The 25,800-nt window shown below is 36.9% G+C and overlaps 2 protein-coding genes across 3 annotated transcripts in view; one reads left to right on the forward strand and one right to left on the reverse strand.

The window, feature by feature from the left end:
- LOC148949343 (L-asparaginase) overlaps positions 1 to 6,253 on the reverse strand; it is a 90,251-nt gene extending 83,998 nt beyond the window's left edge. The window contains exon 1 of the mRNA XM_089092678.1: positions 6,200 to 6,253. Coding sequence (XP_088948804.1) covers positions 6,200 to 6,253 — 54 coding nt within the window. The remainder of the gene's footprint in view (positions 1 to 6,199) is intronic.
- LOC148949344 (WD repeat-containing protein 18) overlaps positions 1 to 25,800 on the forward strand; it is a 41,511-nt gene that overhangs the window by 13,752 nt on the left and 1,959 nt on the right. The window contains exons 2-4 of one of the 2 annotated variants that reach the window (XM_089092928.1): positions 6,405 to 6,595; positions 9,140 to 9,418; positions 12,094 to 12,351. In XM_089092928.1, the coding sequence (XP_088949054.1) occupies positions 6,413 to 6,595; positions 9,140 to 9,418; positions 12,094 to 12,351 (720 nt within the window). In that variant the 5' untranslated portion in view covers positions 6,405 to 6,412. Of the gene's footprint in view, positions 1 to 6,379; positions 6,596 to 9,139; positions 9,419 to 12,093; positions 12,352 to 25,800 lie in introns of those variants that run through there. The other variant, XM_089092927.1, reaches the window with a different exon arrangement.

Here is a 25,800-nt window from a genome sequence, read left to right on the forward strand (position 1 = left end):
CATAGAATTTAATCACTCCTATTTTTAGATTTTGTGAAATTGCTGTATTGTCTGTCTAGGAAGCGACATCAATCGATAATGAATGTTAATAAAAAATTTGTTCAATTTTTTTTTCATAATTTCCTGAATTAAATTTCTGTATTTTGTATCCAAGAGGTGAATTCAAGAAAGAATTTGTTACTTACTTACTTACTTACAATTTTTTTTCATAATGACATATTCAACAACGGATTCTGATAAAGAATTTATTCATTCTGATAGTATTTTCGTGTTTTTTGCAAGCCATTCGTACTATACCTTAAACGCATTCAGATATTTCCTTGATAAAAAAAATTTCGGCCGACATATCCGACAAATGATGTTGATAAAGCATTTATTCAGTCTGATACTTAGATTTTGTCAATTTTATCCGATGTATCTGACAGAGGATGCTGATGAAAAAATTATTCACTTTAACACTTAGATTTTGTCAATTATATTCGATGTATCTCACAAAAGATGTTGATAAAAAAAATATTCACTCTGAAACTTAGATTTTGTCAATTTTATCCGACATGTCAATTTTAACTGACGTATCCGACAAATGATGTTGATAATGCATTTATTCACTCTGGTACTTAGATTTTGTTACTTTTATCCGATATATTCGACAAAGGATGCTGATAAAGCATTTATTCACTCTGATACTTAGATTTTACCAATTATATCTGGTATATCTGACATAGATGTTGGTATAAAAACAAAATTATTCACTCTGACGCTTATTTTTTTGCAATTTTACAACATGTATTCGAGAAAGGGTTGTTGATATAGATTTTAACCACACTGATGATTAAATTTTGCAAATTTTATCTGATATATCCGATAAATGATGATGTTAAAGCATTTATTCATTCTGAAATTTAGATTTTGTCAATCTTATTTGATGTATCTGACAAACCATGTTGATAAAAAAAAATATTTACTCTGATACTTAGACTCTGTTAATTTTATCCAATGTATCTGACAAAAGATATTGATAACAAAAAATTATTCACTCTAACACTTAGATTTTGTCAACTTTTTCCTATGTATCCGAGAAATGAATGTTGATATAGAATTTAATCACTCCTATACTAAGATTTTGTGAAATTGCTGTATTGTCTGTCTAGGAAGCGACATCAATCGATAATGAATGTTAATAAGGAACTTGTTCAATTTTTTTTCATAATTTCCGGATTTGAATTTCTGTGTTCTGTATTCAAGAGGTGAATTCAAGAAGGAGTTTGTTACTTAATTACTTTTTTACTTACTTACAATTGTTTTCATAATGACATATCCAGCAACAGACTTGATAAAGAATTTATTCATTCTGATAGTATTTTCGTGTTTTTTGCAAGCCATTTGTACTATACCTTAAACGCATTTTGATATTTCCTTGATAAAAAAATTTTGTCCGACATATCCAAAAAATGATGTTTCCAGCTGATGTATTTCAAAGAAACAAATTCCAAAATGAAATTCGAGAAATCAATAGAATGTAACCGAGACATGGTAAACCATGACAGAACACTACTGAAATATTCCAACTCTTGCATTTCAACGAAAGGAATCTAGAATGAACTTTGAAAAATCAAGAGAATGTAACTTTGACAAGGTAAACCACGACAAAACATTGCTGAAATATTCCAACTCTTGCATTTCAACGAAAGAAATCCTAAATGAACTTTGAAAAATCAAGAGAATGTAACTGTGACAAGGTAAAGCACAACAAAACACTACTGAAATATTGCAACTCTTGCATTTCAACGAAAGAAATCCAAAATGAACTTTGAAAAATCAAGAGAATGTAACTATGACAAGGTAAACCACGACAAAAAAATACTGAAATATTCCAACTCCTGCATTTCAACGAAAGAAATTCTAAAATGAACTTCGAAAAATCAAGAGAATGTAAGTGTCACAAGGTAAAACACAACAAAACACTACTGAAATATTCCAACTCTTGCATTTCCACGAAAGAAATCCAAAATGAACTTTGAAAAATCAAGAGAATGTAAGTGTGACAAGGTAAAGCACAACAAAACGCTTCTGAAATATTCCAGCTCTCGCATTTCAATAAAAGAAATCCAAAATGAACTTTGAAAAATCAAGAGAATGTAAGTGTGACAAGGTAAACCACAACAAAACACTACTAAAATATTACAATTCTTGCATTTCAACAAAATAATTTCAAAATTAACTTGGGAAAATCAATAGAATGTAATTGTGACAATGTAAACCATAACAAAACACTACTGAAATATTCCAACTCTTGCATTTCAACGAAAGAAATCCAAAAAATGGACTTTCAAAAATCAATAGAATGTTAGTGTGAAAAGGTAAGCCACGACAAAAACACTACTGAAATATTCCAACTCTTGCATTTCAACGAAAGAAATCCAAAAATGAACTTTGTAAAATCAAGGAGAATATAACTGTGACAAGGTAAACCATAATAAAACACTACTGAAATATTCCAACTCATGCATTTCAACGAAAGAAATCCAAAAATGAACTTTGAAAAATCAATAGAATGTAAGTGTGACAAGGTAAACCACGACAAAACACTACTGAAATATTCCAACTCTTGCATTTCAACGGAAGAAATCCAAAACGAACTTTGAAAAATCAAGAGAATGTAACTGTGACAAAGTAAACCACGACAAAACACTACTGAAATATTCCAGCTATTGCATTTCAACGAAAGAAATTCAAAATGAACTTTGAAAAATCAATGGAATGTAACTATGTTTTTTTGTTTTGTTTTAAGTATGTTTCATCTCATTCGAAGATATGTAAGAAAAAAGTTGAAAAAAATATATCATGTTAAAAAATATATATATAAAAATTAAAAAAAAAATATAAAAAATGGGGGGAGGGGGCCAAAAAGTTGGAGAGGAGGGGTGTGACTTTCGAGTTTGGGGATAGGGGACCTTTGGGGGGTTGATGTCTCTGCTGGTTAGGGTCATTACTGCTTATGATCCTTTATGGTTCGTACTCACATACACCTTACTACTTGATTTGCAAGGATTTCTAAGGTTTGTTCTGAATTTCATTATTAAAATTATTTTCGTGCCATCTACATCTCTCTTAGTATCAAATTTTTAATATACTATAACGTTAGACTCTATTTTAAACTGACAACACTGTTCAAACGCCGCTTGTGTATTATACAGAACACATCGAAGAAGTAAAGCTATCCATTATTAAAATTCTTTTCTTGCCATCTAATCTCTCTTAATATCAACTTTTTAGTATACTATAACGTTAGACTCTATTTTAAACTTTCAACACTGTTCAAACGCCATTGAGGTTACCTTAACTGCTAATCACTTTAACCCTTTTTCTCCACCTTCATACGATCCAATTTGCTAATGCTATCTAGCTCTGTTTTTTCCCTTATTATTCGAATAAGATTGTTCGTACAGTCCAAATCGCGAATCCCTTATCCCTATTTGCAAATGTCAATAAAACAATTCTGATTTTAGCATCCATGTAAACGTAGAGTTGAAGCAAACCTGTGTAACAAGCTAGACTTCAGGAACCAGTGGGGAATCCCCACTCTTACTACCAGCTTTTTAAAATATGCACGTGAAACTGAAGTGCCTCAGGCATAGGTTTCAAACCTTATACACTATCATGATGAACGAAGTTGCTAAAGATATGTTTTTTTATCACTTTGTTTGGAAGGGAACCAAGGGAGCATAAGGCAAGCAAATAGTTTGTACTTTCAAAATGTATTTAATCACGTGTGGAGGGACCATAGAATAACATAGGAAGGACTATAAACCCTTAGAATAGCAATGGAAGGACCATAAACTGTTAGAATAGCCTAAGAATGACCATAAACACTTAGAATAGCATAGGAAGCAACATAAACCCTTAGAATAGCATAGAAAGGAAAATACACCCTTATGATAGACTAGGAAGGAACATAAACCCATATGATACAATAGGAAGGAACATAAACCCTTCGAATAAAATATAAATGAGCATAATCCCTTAGATTATCATTGGACGGAGCCTAAACCCTTAGAATAGCATAGGAAGTAACATAAACCCTTAGAATAGCATAGGAAGGAATATAAACCCTTAGAATAGCATAGGAAGGAACGTAAACCCTTAGAATAGCATAGGAAGGAATATAAACCCTTAGAATAGCATAGGAAGGAACATAAACCCTTAGAATAGGACAGGAAGGAACGGAAACTCTCAGAAGAGCATAGGAAGGAACGTAAACCCTTAGAATAGCATGGGAAGGAACATTAGACCTCAGAATAGAATGTGAGGAAACTTAAACCCTTGCAATATAATAGGAAGGAACATAAACCATCAGCATATAATAGGACCGAAAGTAAAATCTTAGTATACAATTGCTAGGAACATGAAACCTTAGAATAGCATAGGAAGGAACATAAACCCTTAGAATAGCATAGGAAGGAACATAAACCCTCAGAATAGCATAGGAAGGAACGTAAACTCTTAGAATAGCATAGGAAGGAACATTAAACCTTAGAATAGCATAGGAAGGAACATAAACCCTTAGAATAGCATAGGAAGGAACATAAACCCTTAGAATAGCATAGGAAGGAACATAAACCCTTAGAATAGCAAAGGAAGGAACATAAACCCTTAGAATAGCATAGGAAGGAAAATAAACTCTTAGAATAGCATAGGAAGGAACATAAACCCTTAGAATAGCACAGGAAGGAACATAAACCAAGCAAATCCATAAGTACATGCTCTGGAAAGGTACCAACGAACATAAGGCAAGCAAATAGCACAGGAAGGAACATAAACCAAGCAAATCCATAAGTACATGCTCTGGAAATGTTTTCTTATAGCTTCACGCAAATAGCATGGTCCTAGGGCCTCAAGCAAATAGCATGGTAATTCCTATGGCCTCAAGCAAAATGGTACTTAGTCATCTACTGTCGTAGTCGTTGGTTGGCGAAAACAATGAAAGAAACGATTGCTCTTTAGCAAATCGATTTGAGCTGTCAAAAGGTGTCGATAACCAGTTTTGATTTTAAATAATTAAACCATTTTCAGTGTCGTAGTCGTTGGTTGGCGAAAACAATGAAAGAAATTATTGCTCTTTAGCAAATCGATTTGAGTTGTCAAAAGGGGTCGATAACCAGTTTTGATTTTAAGTAATTAAACCACTTTCAGTGTCATAGTCGTTTGTTGGCGAAAACAATGAAAGAAATGATTGCTCTTTAGCCCAATCGATTTGAGCAGTCAAAAAGTGTCGATAACTAGTTTTGATTTTAAATAATTTAACCACTTTCAGTGTCGTAGTCGTTGGTTGGAGAAAACAATGAAAAAATGATTGCTCTTTAGCCAATCAATTTGAGCTGTGAAAAAGTGTCGATAACCAGTTTTGATTTTAAATGATTAAACCACTTTCAGTGTCGTAGTCGTTGGTTGGCGAAAACAATGAAAGAAATGATTGTTCTTTAGCCCAATCGATTTGAGCTGTCAAAAAGTGTCGATAACCAGTTTTGATTTTAAATAATTAAACCACTTTCAGTGTCGTAGTCGTTGGTTGGCGAAAACAATGAAAGAAATGATTGCTCTTTAGCAAATCGATTTGAGCTGTCAAAAAGTGTCGATAACCAGTTTTGATTTTAAATAATTAAACCACTTTCAGTGTCGTAGTCGTTGATTGGCGAAAACAATGAAAGAAATGATTGCTCTTTAGCAAATCGATTTGAGCTGTCAAAAGGTGTCAATAACCAGTTTTGATTTTAAATACTTAAACCACTTTCAGTGTCGTAGTCATTGGTTTGCGAAAACAATAAAAGAAATGATTGCTGTTTAGCAAATCGATTTGAGCTGTCAAAAGGTGTCGTAGTCGTTGGTTGGCAAAAACAATGAAAGAAATGATTGCTTTTTAGCAAATCAATTTGAGCTGTCAAAAAGTGTCGATAACCAGTTTTGATTTTAAATAATTAAACCACTTTCAGTGTCGTAGTCGTTGGTTGGCAAAAACAAATGAAAGAAGTGATTGCTCTTTAGCCAATCGATTTGAGCTGTCAAAAAATGTCGATAACCAGTTTTGATTTTAAATAATTAAACCACTTTCAGTGTCGTAGTCGTTGGTTGGCAAAAAAAATGAAAGAAGTGATTGCTCTTTTCCTGCTGCTAATTATTTGAAAAAAGAGATGGGAGTTACTTTAAGCACCTTTATGTCCTGTTGAATGGCATAGGCGAATGGCATATCTGACATTTTAGTGGAGTGGCGTCAATCGACAATGTTCCTTTAGTTTTAAATCTGTTTTTCGAGCACTTATCAATCTTAGACCGTTTTAATATTAGAAGCAAAGACATCGTTTAAGTGCCAGTATTTACTTCTTTTGGTGATTATTGTATTTTCTTAGAGGTGAAAATGGCTAGGAAAGAAGTCCTATTTGTCACTGAAGCTTCTGGACTACTGCAAAACATCCAAGCTCTTGATAAATTCGAAAACCAGATCTGTGTTTTCAAAGGTGGTTCATCTGGGAGTCATTCCTTATGCTTTGTTGGTGACACATATGTATTATCTGCTGAAAAAAATAAACCTTTGATTCAGGTAAGTATTTGATTGTATATTGAGAAGCACATATAAAGTTATATGATTAACTGAGTGAACCTGGGCATTTAATACGTATCTAAAGGCTTGCATGGAAGTATTAATGCAATTAAAAGGGGAAAAAATAGGAATTAACCTTTCAAAACAGTTTTCTTCCCTGCAATTGGAAAAGATTTAAATTATTAGTTTTGGTATCTATTTCTGGGGAGGGAGGACGTCGCTTACCCCTAATTTGTTTAATGTGACGGGAAGAGGTTGTGTCAAACATGTGAATATAGTGGATTCCGGCATGTTTGACTTCTCAAATAATATGGGTGTTTTGGCAGCCTCAAAAATATGTTTTAAATGTTATTTATGTTTTTTATACAATATCATCTGTACCAGTATTTCTTAATTGATGTTTGTGACTAGGTTAGTGGTAGTGACTATGTGTAAGTTAATCATTCGGAAAAATAATTAAGTGTATCTTAATCATTTTCTTTTTACATATTTTGTTGCTTGATACCTCATTTCAATTTCTTTCGAAATGGTGTGTCGGAAACACTCTTAAAAGGCTTTTTTTTCTTTCCCTTTAAAAAAATTGCACTGGTTATTGGCTTGAGAAAAAAAACATAGTTATTGAGTATACAAAGATAAAAAATATGAAGCAACCTTTTTTGGGAAGCATTCAATGAATTTTCTCGAAATAAACAACTGTTACTAAGTCTGAATAAATATCGGAGTTCTTGGTTTCGGGCCTTTTAAAAATTAATTTATTCGCATTTGGTGACCCAGCCTAATCTTATATGATCTTTGTATGAAAATTTTCAGTTTTGATTTGAGCTGCTTTTGTATACATCCTGATAAACACTTAAGAATAAGACTTAGCTGTATTTTGTTTGATGAGAAACAATTTTTCATTAATTGAATTTTGTTATTTTTAGCTTTTCTAATTTTGGCTTCTAGTCGTAAGGTTAACTTTCAGTTTTGGAAGGCAGACTTGATTGTGAATCAGTCTGCTTTCAATGCTAGCTGAACATACAGAGGGGGTCTATGGTTTATGTGTCCAACAGTGAATAGCCAGTCTAATAAGAAAAAGAAAATAGTACTAAGGAGTAACAGAATTAGTGAGAAGATAAGATAGATAAAATTGTACTTTTCTATTAACCGGGCTCTTTTGAATACGGCAATGCAAACCAGTCGTGAAATGGATGGTGATGCGTGATGAAAACAGGTTTACAATGCCTTCTGGGATATAAACAAAGGCAAGAACTGTATTTAAATTGTTGTTTTTCGGGGTTTAGGGGGGGATGGTACCTAGATTAGGTTACGTATTTAATATATGGTATGCTTTGACCCCCCCTCCCCTAATGTGCAAATATATAGCCCAAATTTGTTTCTAAACTATTATATATTCATCCTATTTTATTTCATTAGCATTAACCAAACTAGCACTATATAAAAGAGACCGGTTAATAGAACAGTACCGATAATATTTTATAAATACAACAAAACATTCAGCAACAAGATCAAATAGCCCCCCCCCAGAGGTTCTATGGCCGAGAACGCAGGTAGAAAGGACAAAAAAAAAACAAAGCACAAAAGAATAAAAGGCGGAAAAATAAAAACACATACACACAGAAAATAAAAATAAAATATTAATCAGCCGCCCACAACTGACTACGTGCTGAAAACCAAACTGGAGAAAAGTGCCGTGTCCAATAAAGAACTTCCATTCTTTCAAGAAATATGAAAATTAATTGTATTACTATCTGCTGAATAGCTATGAATAAGCTGGTTTTTTTTTTTTTTTCAAATATAAATAAGAACTTTTCAGATCCAGCAAAAAAATCACAAAAGATCAGCTTAGTCACGATAAGATCGTGACTTGACAAGATGATTAACATGTGCTTAATATCATACTCGACATTTAGGCACATTGTAGAATATATTTCTGTGGACAAAAATGTTTCGGAAACTACTGTTGCCCCCTGGAATTGGAGAACATACTTCTGTGGGCAAAAATGTTTTGGAAACTACTGTCACCCCCTGGAATTTTTTTTCAATGCATCCCTCCTCCTTTCTGCAAAGTATATTTTGTGTCCTTGAAAAAAAAACATGTAAAGCATTGAATAGAAAATCATCCTCAAATTTGAAAAACAAATGTTAATGTAAGTTAGTATCTTAGTCAAGAGGTAAAGTATAATCAAGAATTTAGAAACTTCCACCAAAGGTAGAACTATTTCTTTTTTAAATTAAGCTAGTTTTTAACGGAGTGATTAAAGTTTGTGTGCCTTTATCTTCATGTTCGACGAACCTTTTTTTTAGGGGAGGGGGTGGGGGTCCTGGTTCAAATGTTGGCCATGGTATTGAAAGGACGTCATAAACATAGGAATAAACGCGACTTTTTGTGCTTTTGTCGTCCCAAGAAATAATTTTGTAATTTTCTCAAGTTTCTTCTATCTTTGTTTTTACTGTCAAATTACCATCCTGTCTTCTTTAGGTTTTAATTTTAAAATTTTACTTTTTATAATATGTGACTAAGAACCTTTCCGCGTGCTTTAGGTGTGGTCTCTCAGCCGAGTATCTCAACAAACTATAAGAATTGTAACGCCTGCGCCTGTGCTATCTTTAGCAGTTGATCCATCTGGGTCTTTTTGTGCTGGCAGTTGTGGCGAGAAAATTTTGATTTGGCAGCTTTCTACTGGTCACCTTGTGAAGACAGTAACAAGACATTATCAGGATGTGGCTACTTTAAAATTCAGCGATTGCGGTGGATTTCTCCTATCAGGTGGCGGGGAAGGAGCTGTCAATGTTTGGTTGTTATCTGACCTTGTTGATCAGGTATTTGAAATGTAGATTTTTTTAAAGAGTATAATGCAGAAGTGCATCCAGGATTTTTGTTCGGGGGGGGGGGGGGGTACTAATTTTTTTTCAGGGGGGGTACACAAAAAAAACGCATACAAAATTTGTTAATGTCCATTTTTGTTACGTTTTTACGAGTCAAACAGACATTTCGGGGGGCGGGGGTTCAAACCGGGTAACCCCCCCCCCCCTGGATACGGCCTTGGTATAATGTATGTCTAACTAAGCTTAGAATGCCTGAAAATTGTCTCCTAAGATTATTTAGAGAACCCTCTGCCTCATGCAAGCAAATCCTGTTGCTTTGAATGCTCCCAAGGGGGGGGGGGGTAAATCTTTCTGTTGGCTTTTAACACTAATAAGTAGTCCATATATCGGGGCTAAAACCTTTTGGTATATATAGGCCTACACGCGCGGCAGGGGAAATATAAGAAACTTCCAAAAGAACTGCTCAAATAAAAATTATAGATATAGGTATCTAATGCTAAGGTTACTTTGTTTTTAATTTGAGCATGAATTGGGGTAGTCTTAGACGATATTGATCTGATCAGCAGCCCCCTAACCCCCTCCCTCCCTCTTTTACCTTTGAAGTGGCTTGAGGAACCACGGGAATGGGCCCGACACCATAGCTGCCCTCAAATGCTCTGGAGAATTCACCAGAAAAATCATATTACACTTTCCCTGGAATCCTAACCCTGTGTTCGGAGACTAGCTAGCTGTGCCTGGCAATGAGATAGAAATAATATACTTCTTCAGTAATATACCAATAACAAATAGCTTTAACGAATGCTAATAAGTTTTTTTTCTTTTTTTCAATCAGGTGAATTTTATGCACAAGAAGTTTTGGGATGGAGCTCCAATAATGGTGACTTTTCTGTAAAAACTGTCATGGTTGTAATCTAGCTCTCTCTCTCTCTCTCTCTCTCTCTCTCTCTCTCTCTCTCTCTCTCTCTCTCTCTCTCTCTCTCTCTCTCTCTCTCTCTCTCTCTCTCTCTCTCTCTCTCTCTCTCTCTCTCTCTCTCTCTCTCTCTCTCTCTCTCTCTCTCTCTCTCTCTCTCTCTCTCTCTCTCTCTCTCTCTCTCTCTCTCTCTCTCTCTCTCTCTCTCTTTTTACTTTTTTTTTGCGTTTCTTTAAATCCAAGAGGATATCGTTTTATCCAACGAATCAAGGAGCAAACTTCGTGGCTATTTTCGCTATTAGCAAAAATATTAAAGCTAAATATAAAAAATTATAAAATTTAAGTTGTGTTTTAATTTCTAGTCTCTTTTCTTTAGCTTTTGGTTGAAGATATTTGAATTACCCTTACTCCATGCCTATCTACCGTGGTTCCTAGTTCTGCCCTAGGATGAATGATGGACTATCATCAAAAAGTAAAATTGATAATTTTTTTACAACTGTAAAAAAGTTAAGCCAGCTTAACCTCTTACAGAGACTATCTGTCTTAATTTTACTCTAATTAGCCATGGCTTTCAAGTCTTTCATAACTTCCACCAAATTGATACCATTTGTGCCCAAAGGAACGACAGGTATATTTGTATACTTTTTCTTGTTTTAGTCCATCTTCTGCGTACTAACCTTCCCCGTTTTTATTTTATTTCTCCTGGGTAATGCTACACTGTCGGTGTTGTCAGTAGTTTCTGGTTTCTATTAATCTCATGTTAAAATGCCAATCAGTTCTCTATCATCGGTTTGTCAAACTCTTTGGCTTCATCTCTGAATCAGGCAATATCACAAACTAAATATCACAATCTCCCCATAAATATCGATACTTCGATTACTGATTTCTACCCCATTCGCGTTAATAAAAAAGAAACTTTTAAGTTATTTGCATTTTGGACTTTGGAATAAAACTCAGGTACATAAAGCTTAAGTTACAGATCTTTAACCATGTAAAATAAGAAAAATAAATAGTTTCTTAAGTGAATTTAAGGGGCGATTTTAAAAAGTAAAACGGACTGAAATATTCCCGTATATGAAGGGAGTCGCAATCCCCTTAGTCCTTTGTCCTATACCCTTTAAACTAAATTTCTACTGGCGCTTAATTGAAAGCTTTTCTGAGTACAACAAATATAACCATTTGATAATTGCATATAACTTTTTGTTTACTTTTTGTTAGCTATTAGGCATTAATACGTTTAGCCAAATAATTTATTGAATATCACTTTGCTGCTTCTCAACGAATAAACACTAATTTTTAAATATAAGTTCTTTTTTTCAATAAAGTACACTGCATGCTTCTTTTTGGCTGAACAAAGAATACTTGAATAATTTTGTTTAGTATTGCTTTCTCTTATGGAGCGTAGCTTGTGTAAGTTTCATCGGCGAGTCAGGGATGGATTTAAGCAATACCAAATGGCTCAAAAAGCTCAAAAAGAATCCAAGACTACCTGTAAAAAATATGTTAACCGAAGTTGTGTTCTCCGAGTCTATCGAAGATCTATTGATTTTAAGCGACCTTTCCCTCATTTCGAAAAAAGAGAAATGGAAGCGCTGATATTCTGTATCCCCATTTTGGTGCCATGATTTTTTTAGGTTTAACACCTGAAACCAAATGCAAAATTCTTCTTCTTTTTTGGCCAAGAAATATGATATGAAGGATATTTATAAGACTATAGTTATATTAATAGCTGTCTTTAATCTTTTTATTATATCTTTAGATTGGTGGTAATCAAGTTCCAGAGCCCCATTTCTCCTTTACTCATCATGCTGTAGCTGTATCTGATATCTGGGTTGGTTTTGGAGGAAGTCGCTCTCGCTTTGCCTCGTGCAGTGGGGATCAAACATGTAATTTGTACGATCTTACCTCTGGAACTCTTTTATTAAAGTTTATTTTTGACGTTGGCTTAAAATGCATTACGTCAGATGTCATAGAGTCTGCTTTGTTTCTTGGGAGTGTTGATGGAAGGATATTTCAGGTAATGAATCTCAGTCTTTTCTTATTTTCATTTTTGCAAGCCCTAACACTTTCATTGTATTGATACTTCCTGAATTCTTCTATAAGGGTTAAGTAAATAAAGCCAGTTTAAAAATATCAAGGGTTCATAGTTCGAAATGCAGAGTATAAAAAGTATCTATCTTTCTATCTCTGGAGCTAATAATTTTTAACCAAAATTCTAAGCAATTAAGCATTTTGGTGAGAATTTTTTCTCCTTGGGCAGTGCCTAATAAGAATAAAGCAGCAAAAAGTGCGCATGATTCCTAACTACACCCAGTCTAAGGTATTACTACCAACAACTCACTGCAGTTCCAAGCTGGCTGACACCAGCACAGCTGCGCACGCTCCTCCTCTATCCCAATCTATTCAAGTACTCCCTCTTCGAACCTTCCCAAGAAGATCCAGTTTCCTTTAAATCCTTTCTTATAACCTCTTTCCATTCCCTTTGGCGGTAACCTGTGTTTTGTTTAGCCCTAGATGGAGGCTAAAAAAGGACAACCTTTTGTAATCTGTCATCCTTCATCCGCAAATCTGTCCAAGGCATCTCATTATAGCCCTATAAAGCGAATAGAATAACATTTTTCATACAGCTTACTGTTTGAAATACGGTCAGTCGAACGGGTACCCAAAACAATCCGTAGGCGTTTTAGAGCCTCACCTGACCACTGTGATCAATTTAGCTTCCAATTTTCGAATCTCGGTTCGCAGACCTATCTTCCTATTCTTCCAAGCTTTTTTCGACTGTGAAAAAGAACCTTGGGCATTTTCTATGCTATTTCTAGCATCTTCATTGCATCCAGGATTTTTACTAATAATACTACCAAGGTAAGTGAAGCTATCCACTTGATCGATCTTCTTGTTACCCAACATGACCTCTAAACCTTCATTTATTCATACTCTAATTCACTTAGCCTTCTTAATATTCATTTCCAATCCTATTCTGGTACCCTGAACTCTCAAAACTTCCAAAAAATCAATCATTTTATTAACATTTTCATCTGGGACACTCAAAATCCTCAATATATGTCAAGTCTTGGATGGTTTTATCTTCCCATTTGATTCCTTGCCTTTGCCGTTTTGGCTTGGACACAGTCCATCAAAATGATCCGTATAAATGGGATATAACTCTATCCTGCTTAGCCAGCTACAAACCTCATTTCCTACCTTAACCGCAGCAATGTTGTTATCGTAGAGCGCACTAATCACTTTATTGTATTTAAATGGTATACCATTCAAGGATAGGACCTTCACTAAAGCTCTTCTATCAATAGAATCAAACGCTTGCTCATAATCTGTAAAACATAATTGAGGCACTTTTCAATTATTAACCTAAGAGTGGAAATTTGGTGGACACATCCTCGCCCCTTCCTAAAACCACACTGTTCTTCTTTTAAAACTTTATCTACGGCTAATAAACCAACTTAAGCTATCATCCCAAGTTGTGAGTTGTGATTTTTTGGGGGAATAATCCACTCCAATTATTCCAGTACCTGTAAATACATAATACATGTAATATGTCGCATAAGCTATGTTAACGAGCCACTGAATACCCTACAGAAAATATTCTTGAGAGAATTTCTAAAGAGTCATTGACCAAAAACTAGTATCTAATCGTATTTATATTGTAAAAAAGTCACATTTAAGTATCTACGATACTATAGTACAAGTAAATGAGCCGCTAGTTACCCCACAGAAAATGTTCTAGTGGTACAAAGAGAGAAGATAATTAGGAATTTTAGAAGACAGTGATAAACAAAACTGTACAATCTATTCGAATATTATGGCTATATATTCAATAACTGTCATCAGCGAAATACGATACAAAACAAATAAAAAGAAAACAAACCTACTCAAAAAGTCACATCGGCAAAACAAATTTTTTAACTAAGATCATAAAATAATCTTTTTTAAAAGAATCAAGGCTTCCGACATGCCATCTATAGTATGTTCAATGCTATTGTGACTGAGTTTGCATCTTTGCTGGTAACTTGAAAAAGTTTCTGAATTATTTTGAGGTTTTTTTTCCTGTTGTTGTTTACCCTCTAAAGATAGATTTTTTTTGCCAAGCAGTGTTTGTATAACCTTCTGATGTCTGAATTTTTCATGCTCGCCCAGGTTTCTGATGCGAGGAAGCAAATCTTCCAGTTTTGCCATCCTTTGGAAATTCAGCCAAAGAGAGTGGGTACAAATGTGTTTATTAATAGTGTCTCTGATATTATTGATACTATCGAAAAATATGATGCTGATGATGTTGGTCTGCCAGTCTTTGTTATCTGCCACCCTAGCGAAGTACCCCTTATTCCTGCCGATGCTTTTTGTGCGTTGAGTTGCCGTGTAACCTCGTGTTTGTCTTAGCTGCGCCCTTTGTCTGAGTGTGTGAGAACTCTCCTTCCTGGAACAATTGGATGTCCTCGGTCGTTAATGCAGGAGTGTTCTGTCTCTTAAAAACCGTCCTATGCAGTTATTCTAAAAAACCCACCTGCTGACCTCAAAGATCCTATTGAGCGCAAGGAGACACTTGATACCCTGGATGGTCATGACGGTATCGTAAGTGTGAGATCTGATCCTGTCAATAAAAGGTGGGTAGTCCATACCCGAGATAAAGCCTCAGCCGTCTCTCTTACCACTGTTGCAATCAGTTAGTAATATGTATTCTCTCAAATACTTAATCAAAAAGTGTTTGGCATTGTGAGTAACATCCCTGTTCTTCTGTCAAAATCAGAGCTTATTAGTATGATTCCCGGTCTTGTTAATGCAACTAAAATTGGAAATTCCAGATTCTTCCGCCTTGAATTTCTAGACGATGCTGCCTTAAATACAGCTATAAATGAGGGTTTGCATTTGGGATACAAGCTTTATAAAATTAGACCTTTCCAAAAGTTACCTCCTAGATATTACCGTTGTCAATCGCAGAGCCATATTGTCAGAAATTACCCACTCTTATCAAATAATCAAAAGTGTTTACGGTGCGCTGCTGGACATTGCAACACACGCGATAATCCGTGCTCTGAAAGCCCGAATTGCACCAACTGTGGGGGAAATCATGTTTCCTACAGTCTCAGATGACCAGTGTTAAAAAAAAGCTCTGAATAATGATAAAAAATGATTGCTAGTGACAATAGATTTCGCTTTGTTTTCGCTTAATATTAACAGAACCAAAGACAAAGATTTTCTTATTGATGAGCTTCTTGATTATGATATAGTTTTCCTACAGGAACATTTTCTAACTAAAGCCAATACAGATACTCTTAAACGGTCACCCACCCACCACATGTTTGTACGTGAAGCTAAAAAAACGCGCGGTTGACCCTCTGGGGGCCTTGCAACTTTAGTTCGCCTCGCTAAGAAACCTAAGCTTATTTCTTCTGATCATATTTACTGGCAATAAAATGCGGTAATATGGTCCTCCTCAATGTCTATATGCCATGCAATCGAAAGAACATTTCTTCCCTATCTGTCTTCGCGGGTTCTTGTAATCGACTCAGTACTCTTCTGCTAAGAGTGACAAATCAGGGATTAAATTGGATTGTGGCTGGTGATATTAATGCCAATCTTCTGTCCCAATCTGAAAGATGTGACCTGTTTTTTGATGCTTTGCCTAGTTGCTTCAATGAAGATCAGTTAGTCAATAAAGATAAACAGTTTACCTACATTCATAACCATTATGGTTCTAGATCAAACCTTGATCATATTATAGTTTCCATTCTCTTCTTATGTGGTAAAATCTCGCCTAATAGAGGGAGATACAGCCGCCGATGTTTATGTAAACTTTACCATAGTTTTTTTTTCTCCTTCAATTCTTTTTCTTTCCGGTTTGCAGCCTTTAATGCGCAAAAAAGACCGTCTTCAGCTAAGGAGTGGCTATTTTAAATATTGTAAATTCCTGCTATATTTACCAAGGTTGTACAGAAATCACAAGATTATTTCTCATTTTGGACTTATCGACTCTCTAGTGCTTCTTGACAACATCGCTAAGGACCTAAGGACATACAGCCGCCGAGGTTTATGTAAACTTTACCATAGTTTTTTTTCTCCTACAATTCTTTTTCTTTCCGGTTTGCAGCCTTTAATGCGCAAAAAAGACCGTCTTCAGCTAAGGAGTGGCTATTTTAAATATTGTAAATTCCTGCTATATTTACCAAGATTGTACAGAAAGCACAAGATTATTTCTCGTTTTGGACCTATCGACCCTCTAGTGCTGCTTGACAACATTGCTAAGGACCTGAGGACCAATACTCCAAGGAAGATATGTGCCAGTGACCCCCTCACTTATTTTTTTCCAGATTAGAGATTTATAAATATTGTTATGTTATTTATGTTGTTTTTCTTATTATTCCCCTGTGGATAATATTATTTTGTTTTTTCTTTTTTTTCCGCATTTATTTTATATCGCGGGTTATAAATAAACTTACTTACTTACCTTACATAGTTTCAGCCAAGACTTCGATTAGATTGTACAGCTTTGCTATTCACCGTCTTCACAAATTCTTCCTTATCTTCTCTCCTTTTTTGTATGATGAAAAGGCAGTGTGGTTTTCGTCATTGTTTATGTTCTAGTGAATGTTCTAGGAATACTATAGTAAAAACTTCTAGTATGTATAGAAAATAACTTCCAGTACCTACAGTTTCCCTCTATATAGAGACCCAAAATGCTTTCGGCAGTGCCTTCAGTTTATTAAAATGTTTATCTGGTATTGACGCCTACGTCAATACCAGCTGAACATTTTATGAATAAAACAAAATCGAAGAAAAACGAGAATGGAGTTTTGTAAGGCCAGCGAAAATACTGAATGAGAAAAAAACGAATATTTCGGGAGGAGAATCGCTTGCCTTCTTCAGCGTTATGAGAGAAACTTCAAGTTTTCTGAGCGAAAACGCAAACAATACAAGCCAGATAAAAATGAAAGACAATAACAAAGAACGTCAAATTTAACGAAAATTCCAAACTAGAAGAATTAAAAACAAACAAGGCCAGCATTTTCATTGGCCTTGTAAAACCATGTTCTCATTTTTCTTCTCTTTTGTTCTTTGCTTTGGGATCGAAGGCCAATATAGTTTACGAAACTAATATTTCTCTTTTATGAGCCAAAATTGTGCCTCTTTGAGGATTCTGTATGCAAAAATGCTTTTATTTTCGCCGTAGATTGTCTAAGTGCATCCCATAGAGTAAAGATTCTTCAATATTCATATTTTTTCATATATTCATCTTTTTCAAGACTCGGCTTTTATTTTTTGAGGTTTATTAAAACTAAAATAGTTTTTCCTTACATGATCTTGTCATTGTTTTCTTAATCATAGGCAGCGCAAAAGCGCTGCCTAAGTAAAGAACGATATTGACACAATGTACTATTTTTTTTTGGTTTTAGACCAGGGCACTTCGTATCGAAGGAGTTGTCTTAGAAACTTCAAAAAGGGCTCATTCGATTGGAAATTGGAGGGGCTTGTGCCCTTTTTAATAGTCGAAAGTTATTGAGGGCAACTAGCCCCCCCCCCTCCCACAACCATAATTCCCCCAAACACATCCAATCAAAATTTTGAGATAGCCATTTTGTTCAGCGTAGTTGATTTCCTATCAGCGTAGTGATAGAAAACCTATTTTTGAGGAGGACACTCCCCCATAACCCTCGGAGCATGGGTTGTAAGTTATGTCCTGGAGGTATATAAGGTTTTTATAGAACGCGTTGTCGTAGAAACTTCAAAAAGGGCTCATTCGATTGAAAATTGAAATGGCTAGTGCCCTTTTTAATAGTCGAAAGTGATTGGAAGGCAACTAACACCCCTTCCACGCCCACCATTTCCCCAAACACATCCAATCAACATTTTGAGATAACCATTTTGTTCAACGGAGTTTAAAGATCTGGAAATAATGTCTTTGAAGAGGACACTCCCGCCACAGCCCTCGGGACAAGGGTTACAAGTTATGGAGGGTTACAAGGGTTACAAGGATTACAAGGCCCTGGGGGCATATAAGGTTTTTATAGAAAGTGTTATTGTACAAACTTCAGAAAGGGCTAGTGCCCTTTATAATATTCGAAAGTGATTGGAGGGCAACTAACCCCCCTCTCATGCCCACCATTTCCCAAAACATAACCAATCAAAATTTTGAGATAGACATTTTTTTTAACGTAGTTGAAAGTTCTAGAAATTATGTCTTTGAGGATGGCGATCCCCCAAAACCCTCAGGGTGAGGGTTGTGAGTTGTGCCCTGGGGACATATAAGGTTTTTATAGAAAGTGTTGTCGAAGAAAACTTCAAAATGATGTAAGGGCAACCGACCTCCTCTCACGCCCACCATTTCCCCAAACACATCCAATCAAAATTTTGAGACAGCCATTTGGTTCAAAGTTTAAAGTTCTGGAGATTAGATCTTTGAGGATGACACCCCCCCCCCCCACACTACTCAGGGCAAGGGTTGCAAGCTACGCCCTGTGGGCATATAAGGTTTGTATAGAAAGGGTTGTCGTAGAAACTTCAAAAAGGACTCATTCGATTGGAAATTGAAAGGGCTAGTGCACTTTTTAATAGTAGAAAGTGATTGGAGAGCAACTGACCCTCTCTCACGCCCACCATTGCCCCAAACACAGCCAATCAAAATTTTGAGATAGCCATTTTGTTTAACTTAGTTTAAAGTTCAGGAAATTAGGTCTTTGAGGATGACAACCGCCGTCCCCCTCCCCCACAACTCTCAGGGCAAGGGTTGCAAGGTACGCCCTGTGGGCGTACAAGGTTTTTTTTAGAAAGCGTTGCCGAAGAAAGCTCCAAAAAGGGCTCATTGGATTGGAAATTGAAAGGCCTAGAGCCGTTTTTAATAGTCGAAAGTGATTGGAAAGCAACTAACCCCACACACACATCCACCATTTCCCCAAACACACCCAATCAAAGTTTTGAGACAGCCATTTTGTTCAGCGTAGTTGAAAATTCTGGAAATTATGCCTTTGAAGATGGCAAACCCCCCTCATCCATAAGGGAAGGGTTGTAAGTTATGCCCTGGGGGCACATAAGGTTTTTATGAATGATGTTGTCGTAAAAATTTCAGAAAGGGCTCATTAATTGGAAATTGAAAGTGCTAGTGCCCTTTTTAATAGTCGAAAATAATTGGAGGGCAACTAACCCCCTTATAACGCTCACCATTTCCTCAAACTCATCCAATCAAATTGTGAGATAGCCAGTTTGTTCAACGTAGTTGAAAGTTCCGGAAATTAGGTCTTTGAGGATGACACCCCCCCCCCCACAGATCTTAGGGAAAAGGTTGTAAGTTATGACCTGGGGGCATATAAGATTTTAATAGAAAGCGTTGTTGTAGAAACTTCTAAAAGGACTCGTTCGATTGGAAATTGGAAGGGCTAGTGCCCTTTTTAATAGTTGAAAGGGATTGAAGGGCAACTAACCCCCTCTCACGTCCATATTTTACCCAAACACATCCAATAAAAATTTTTAAATAGTTATTTTGTTCAACGTATTTTGAAATTCTAGAAATTAGGTCTTTGTGAGTATTACAACCCCCCCCCCCCCCACAACCCATTTTGTTCAGCGTAGTTGAAAATTCTGGAAATTATGCCTTTGAAGATGGAAAACCCCCCTCATCCCTCAGGGAAAGGGTTGTAAGTTATGCCCTGGGGGCACATAAGGTTTTTATGAATGATGTTGTCGTAAAAATTTCAGAAAGGGCTCATTAATTGGAAATTGAAAGTGCTAGTGCCCTTTTTAATAGTCGAAAATAATTGGAGGGCAACTAACCCCCATATAACGCTCACTATTTCCTCAAACTCATCCAATCAAATTGTGAGATAGCCATTTTGTTCAACGTAGTTGAAAGTTCCGGAAATTAGGTCTTTGAGGAGGACACCCCCTCCCACAGATCTTAGGGAAAAGGTTGTAAGTTATGCCCTGGGGGCATATAAGATTTTAATAGAAAGCGTTGTTGTAGAAACTTCAAAAAGGGCTCATTTGATTGGAAGTTGAAAGGGCCAGTGGCCTTTTTAATAGTTGAAAGGGATTGAAGGGCAACTAACCCCCCTCTCACGTCCATATTTTACCCAAACACATCCACTAAAATTTTTGAAATAGCTGTTTTGTTCAACGTAGTTTGAAATTCTGGAAATTAGGTCTTTGAGAGGATTACAACCCCCCCCCCCACAACCCACAAGGCAAGGGTTGCAAGCTCCGCCCTGTGGGCATATACGGTTTTTATTGAAACTGTTGTCGTAGAAACTTCAAAAAGGACTTATTCGTTTGGAAATTGAAAGGGCTAGTGCACGTTTTAATAGTAGAAAGTGATTGGAGGGCAACTAAGCCCCTCTCACGCCCACCATTGCCCCAAACACTCCAATCAAAGTTTTGAGCTCGCCATTTTGTTCAGCGTAGTTTAAAGTTCTGGAAATTAGGTCTTTTAGGATGACAACCCCCCCCCCCCCCCCACACAACTCTCAAGGCAAGGGTTGTAAATTATGATCTGGGGTCATATAAAGTTTTTATAGAAAGTGTTGTCGTAGAAACTTCAAAAAGGACTCATTCGATTGGAAATTAAAAGGGCTAGTGCCGTTATTAATAGTGAAAGTGATTGGAGAGCAACTAACCCCCCTCTCACGCCCACCATTTTACCAAACACATCCAATAAAAACTTTGAGATAGCCATTTTGTTCAACGTAGTTGAAAGTTCTGGAAATTAGGTCTTCGAGGATGACAAACCCCCCGACGCCCTCAGGGCAAGGGTTATAGATAACATCGTCGTAGAAACTTCAAAAAGAGCTCACTCAATTGGAAATTGAAAGAGCTAGTGCCCCTTTTAATAGTCGAAAGTGATTGGAGGGCAACTAACCCCCCTCTCACGCCCACCATTTTCCCAAACACATCAAACCAAAATTTTGAGATAGCCATTTTTTTTAACTTAGTTGAAAGTTCTGGAAATTGGGTCTTTGAGGATGACAACCCCCCACAGCCCTTAGGATAAGGGTTGTAAGTTATGCCCTGGGGACAGATAAGGTTTTTATAGAAAGCGTTGTCGAAGAAAACTTCAAAATGGCTCATTTGGTTGGAAATTGAAAGGACTAGTGCCCTTTTTAATAGTACAAAAGTGATTGGTGAGCAACTAAAGTCCCTTCTCATTCCCACCGTTTCCCAAAACACACCCAATTAAAATTTTAAGATAACCATTTTGTTCAACGTAGTTGAAAATTCTGGAAACTATATCTTTGAGGATGACAAACCCCCACACCCCTCAGGGCAAGGGTTGTAAGTTATGCCCTGGGGACACATAAGGCTATCAACCCTTCCCCCCCCCTCACAACCCACAAGGGCAAGGGTTGCAAGCTACGCCCTGTGGGCATATAAGGTTTTTATTGAAAGTGTTGTCGTAGAAACTTCAAAAAGGACTCATTCGATTGGAAAGTGAAAGGGCTAGTGCACTTTCTAATAGTAGAAAGTGATTTAAGGGCAACCGACCCCCTCTCACGCCCACCATTTCCCCAAACACATCCAATCAAAATTTTGAGACAGCCATTTGGTTCAAAGTTTAAAGTTCTGGAGATTAGATCTTTGAGGATGACACCCCCCCCCCCCACACGACTCAGGGCAAGGGTTGCAAGCTACGCCCTGTGGGCATATAAGGTTTGTATAGAAAGGGTTGTCGTAGAAACTTCAAAAAGGACTCATTCGATTGGAAATTGAAAGTGCTAGTGCACTTTTTAATAGTAGAAAGTGATTGGAGGGCAACTGACCCCCTCTCACGCCCACCATTTCCCCAAACACAGCCAATCAAAATTTTGAGATAGCCATTTTGTTTAACTTAGTTTAAAGTTCAGGAAATTAGGTCTTTGAGGATGACAACCGCCGTCCCCCTCCCCCACAACTCTCAGGGCAAGGGTTGCAAGGTACGCCCTGTGGGCATACAAGGTTTTTTTTAGAAAGCGTTGCCGAAGAAAGCTCCAAAAAGGGCTCATTGGATTGGAAATTGAAAGGCCTAGAGCCGTTTTTAATAGTCGAAAGTGTTTGGAAATCAACTAACCCCTCTCTCACATCCACCATTTCCCCAAACACACCCAATCAAAGTTTTGAGACAGCCATTTTGTTCAGCGTAGTTGAAAATTCTGGAAATTATGCCTTTGAAGATGGCAAACCCCCCTCATCCATAAGGGAAAGGGTTGTAAGTTATGCCCTGGGGGCACATAAGGTTTTTTATGAATGATGTTGTCGTAAAAATTTCAGAAAGGGCTCATTAATTGGAAATTGAAAGTGCTAGTGCCCTTTTTAATAGTCGAAAATAATTGGAGGGCAACTAACCCCCTTATAACGCTCACCATTTCCTCAAACTCATCCAATCAAATTGTGAGATAGCCATTTTGTTCAACGTAGTTGAAAGTTCCGGAAATTAGGTCTTTGAGGATGACACCCCCCCCCCCACAGATCTTAGGGAAAAGGTTGTAAGTTATGACCTGGGGGCATATAAGATTTTAATAGAAAGCGTTGTTGTAGAAACTTCTAAAAGGACTCGTTCGATTGGAAATTGGAAGGGCTAGTGGCCTTTTTAATATTTGAAAGGGATTGAAGGGCAACTAGCCCCCCTCTCACGTCCATATTTTACCCAAACACATCCAATCAAAATTTTGAAATAGTTATTTTGTTCAACGTAGTTTGAAATTCTAGAAATTAGGTCTTTGAGAGGATTACACCCCCCCCCCCCCACAACCCATTTTGTTCAGCGTAGTTGAAATTCTGGAAATTATGCCTTTGAAGATGGAAAACCCCCTCATCCCTCAGGGAAAGGGTTGTAAGTTATGCCCTGGGGGCACATAAGGTTTTTATGAATGATGTTGTCGTAAAAATTTCAGAAAGGGCTCATTAATTGGAAATTGAAAGTGCTAGTGCCCTTTTTAATAGTCGAAAATAATTGGAGGGCAACTAACCCCCTTATAACGCTCACTATTTCCTCAAACTCATCCAATCAAATTGTGAGATAGTCATTTTGTTCAACGTAGTTGAAAGTTCCGGAAATTAGGTCTTTGAGGATGACACCCCCTCCCACAGATCTTAGGCAAAAGGTTGTAAATTATGCCCTGGGGGCATATAAGATTTTAATAGAAAGCGTTGTTGTAGAAACTTCTAAAAGGACTCGTTCGATTGGAAATTGGAAGGGCTAGTGGCCTTTTTAATAGTTGAAAGGGATTGAAGGGCAACTAACCCCCTCTCACGTCCATATTTTACCCAAACAAATCCAATCAAAATTTTGAAATAGTTATTTTGTTCAACGTAGTTTGAAATTCTAGAAATTAGGTCTTTGAGAGGATTACAACCCCCCCCCACAACCCACAAGGCAAGGGTTGCAAGCTACGCCCTGTGGGCATATAAGGTTTTTATTGAAACTGTTGTCGTAGAAACTTCAAAAAGGACTTATTCGTTTGGAAATTGAAAGGGCTAGTGCACGTTTTAATAGTAGAAAGTGATTGGAGGGCAACTAAGCCCCTCTCACGCCCACCATTGCCCCAAACACTCCAATCAAAGTTTTGAGCTCGCCATTTTGTTCAGCGTAGTTTAAAGTTCTGGAAATTAGGTCTTTGAGGATGACAACCCCCCCCCCACACAACTCTCATGGCAAGGGTTGTAAATTATGATCTGGGGTCATAAAGTTTTTATAGAAAGTGTTGTAGTAGAAACTTAAAAAAGGACTCATTCGATTGGAAATTAAAAGGGCTAGTGCCGTTATTAATAGTGAAAGTGATTGGAGAGCAAATAACCCCCCTCTCACGCTCACCATTTTCCCAAACACATGCAATCAAAATTTTGAGATAGCCATTTTGTTCAACGTAGTTGAAAGTTCTGGAAATTAGATCTTTGAGGATGAAGAACCCCCCGACACCCCTCTGGGCAAGGGTTATAGATAACATCGTCGTAGAAACTTCAAAAAGAGCTCACTCAATTGGAAATTGAAAGGGCTAGTGCCCCTTTTAAAAGTCGAAAGTGATTGGAGTGCAATTAACCCCCCTCTCACGCCCACCATTTTCCCAAACACATCATATCAAAATTTTGAGATAGTCATTTTTTTCAACGTAGTTGAAAGTTTTGGAGATTGTGTCTTTGAGGATGACAACCCCCCACAGCCCTCAGGGCAAGGGTTGTAAGTTATGCCTTGGGGGATATAACGTTTTTTATAGAAAGGGTTGTCGTAGAAACTTCAAAAAAGGCTCATTCGATATAGTAGAAAGTGATTGAAGGGCAACTAACCCCCCTCTTACGCCCACCATTTCCCCAAACACATCCAATCAAAATTTTGAGATAGCCATTTTTTTCAACGTAGTTGAAAGTTCGAGAAATTTGGTCTTTGAGGATGACAACCCCCCCCCCTCCACAGACCTCAGGGTAAAGGTTGTAAGTTATGCCCTGGGGGCATATAAAGTCTTTATATAAAACGTTGTTGTAAAAATTTCTAAAAGTGCTCATTCGAATGAAAATTGACAGGGCTAGGGCCCTTTTTAATAGTCGAAAGTTATTGAAGGGCAAATAACCCCCTCTCACGTCCATCATTTACCCAAACACATCCAATCAAAATTTTTAGATTGCCATTTTATTCAACATAGTTTAAAGTTCTGGAAGTTAGGTCTTTGTGGATGACCCCCCCCCCCCACACACACACACACAAACAACAGGGCAAGGGTTGCAAGCTATGCCCTGGGGGCATATAAGGTTTTTATAGAAAGTGTTGTCGCAGAAATTTCAAAAAGGGCTCATTCAATTGGGAATTGAGAGGGCTAGTACCTTTATTAATAGTCAAAAGCGATCGAAGGGCGAATGCCCCCCCCCTCCCTCCCCTACACGCCCATCATTTCCCCAAACACTTCCAATCAACATTTTGATATATCCGTCTTGCTGAACATAATTGAAGGGTCTGGAAATTGTATCTTTGAGTATGACAACCCCCTCCCCTCCAACAGCCCTCAGAGCTAAGGTTATGCCCTGGGGGTATATAAGGTTTTTATAGAAAGTGTTGTCGCAAAAACTTCAAAAAGGACTCATTCGATTGGAAATTGAGACGGCTATGTCCCTTTTTAATAGTAGAAAGTAATTGGAGGGAGAAAAAATCTTCAAGAACTAATTTGTTGTATGTTTATGCCATAATTAGTGTGGTGTTTGTGTAGACAATCTCTTTCATTGTCATTTATTATTAACTAATACGTATTTGGCATATCAATTTTTCTTTTCTATTTTGTTTGTATTTTTTTGTATGGGGGGGGGGATATCTAGCCTGCTGTTATGCATAGGTCATTGTATGTCCTAAACAATTTATACTAATATTGACAAATGAGAAGATTAGATATTATAATTAAAATAACTGAATTTTCACTGTGAATTTTCACGCTTCAGTGAACACCGTGCTACTATATGGAGCTGAGACATGGCCAGCCGCAAAATCTATTCTGTACACCATCGACGTTGCGCT

This window comes from Artemia sp. Qi Xiang Cuo, chromosome 8, assembly GCF_049724085.1.
Source record: "Artemia sp. Qi Xiang Cuo chromosome 8, ASM4972408v1, whole genome shotgun sequence".
Taxonomy (NCBI): Eukaryota; Metazoa; Arthropoda; class Branchiopoda; order Anostraca; family Artemiidae; genus Artemia; species Artemia sp. Qi Xiang Cuo.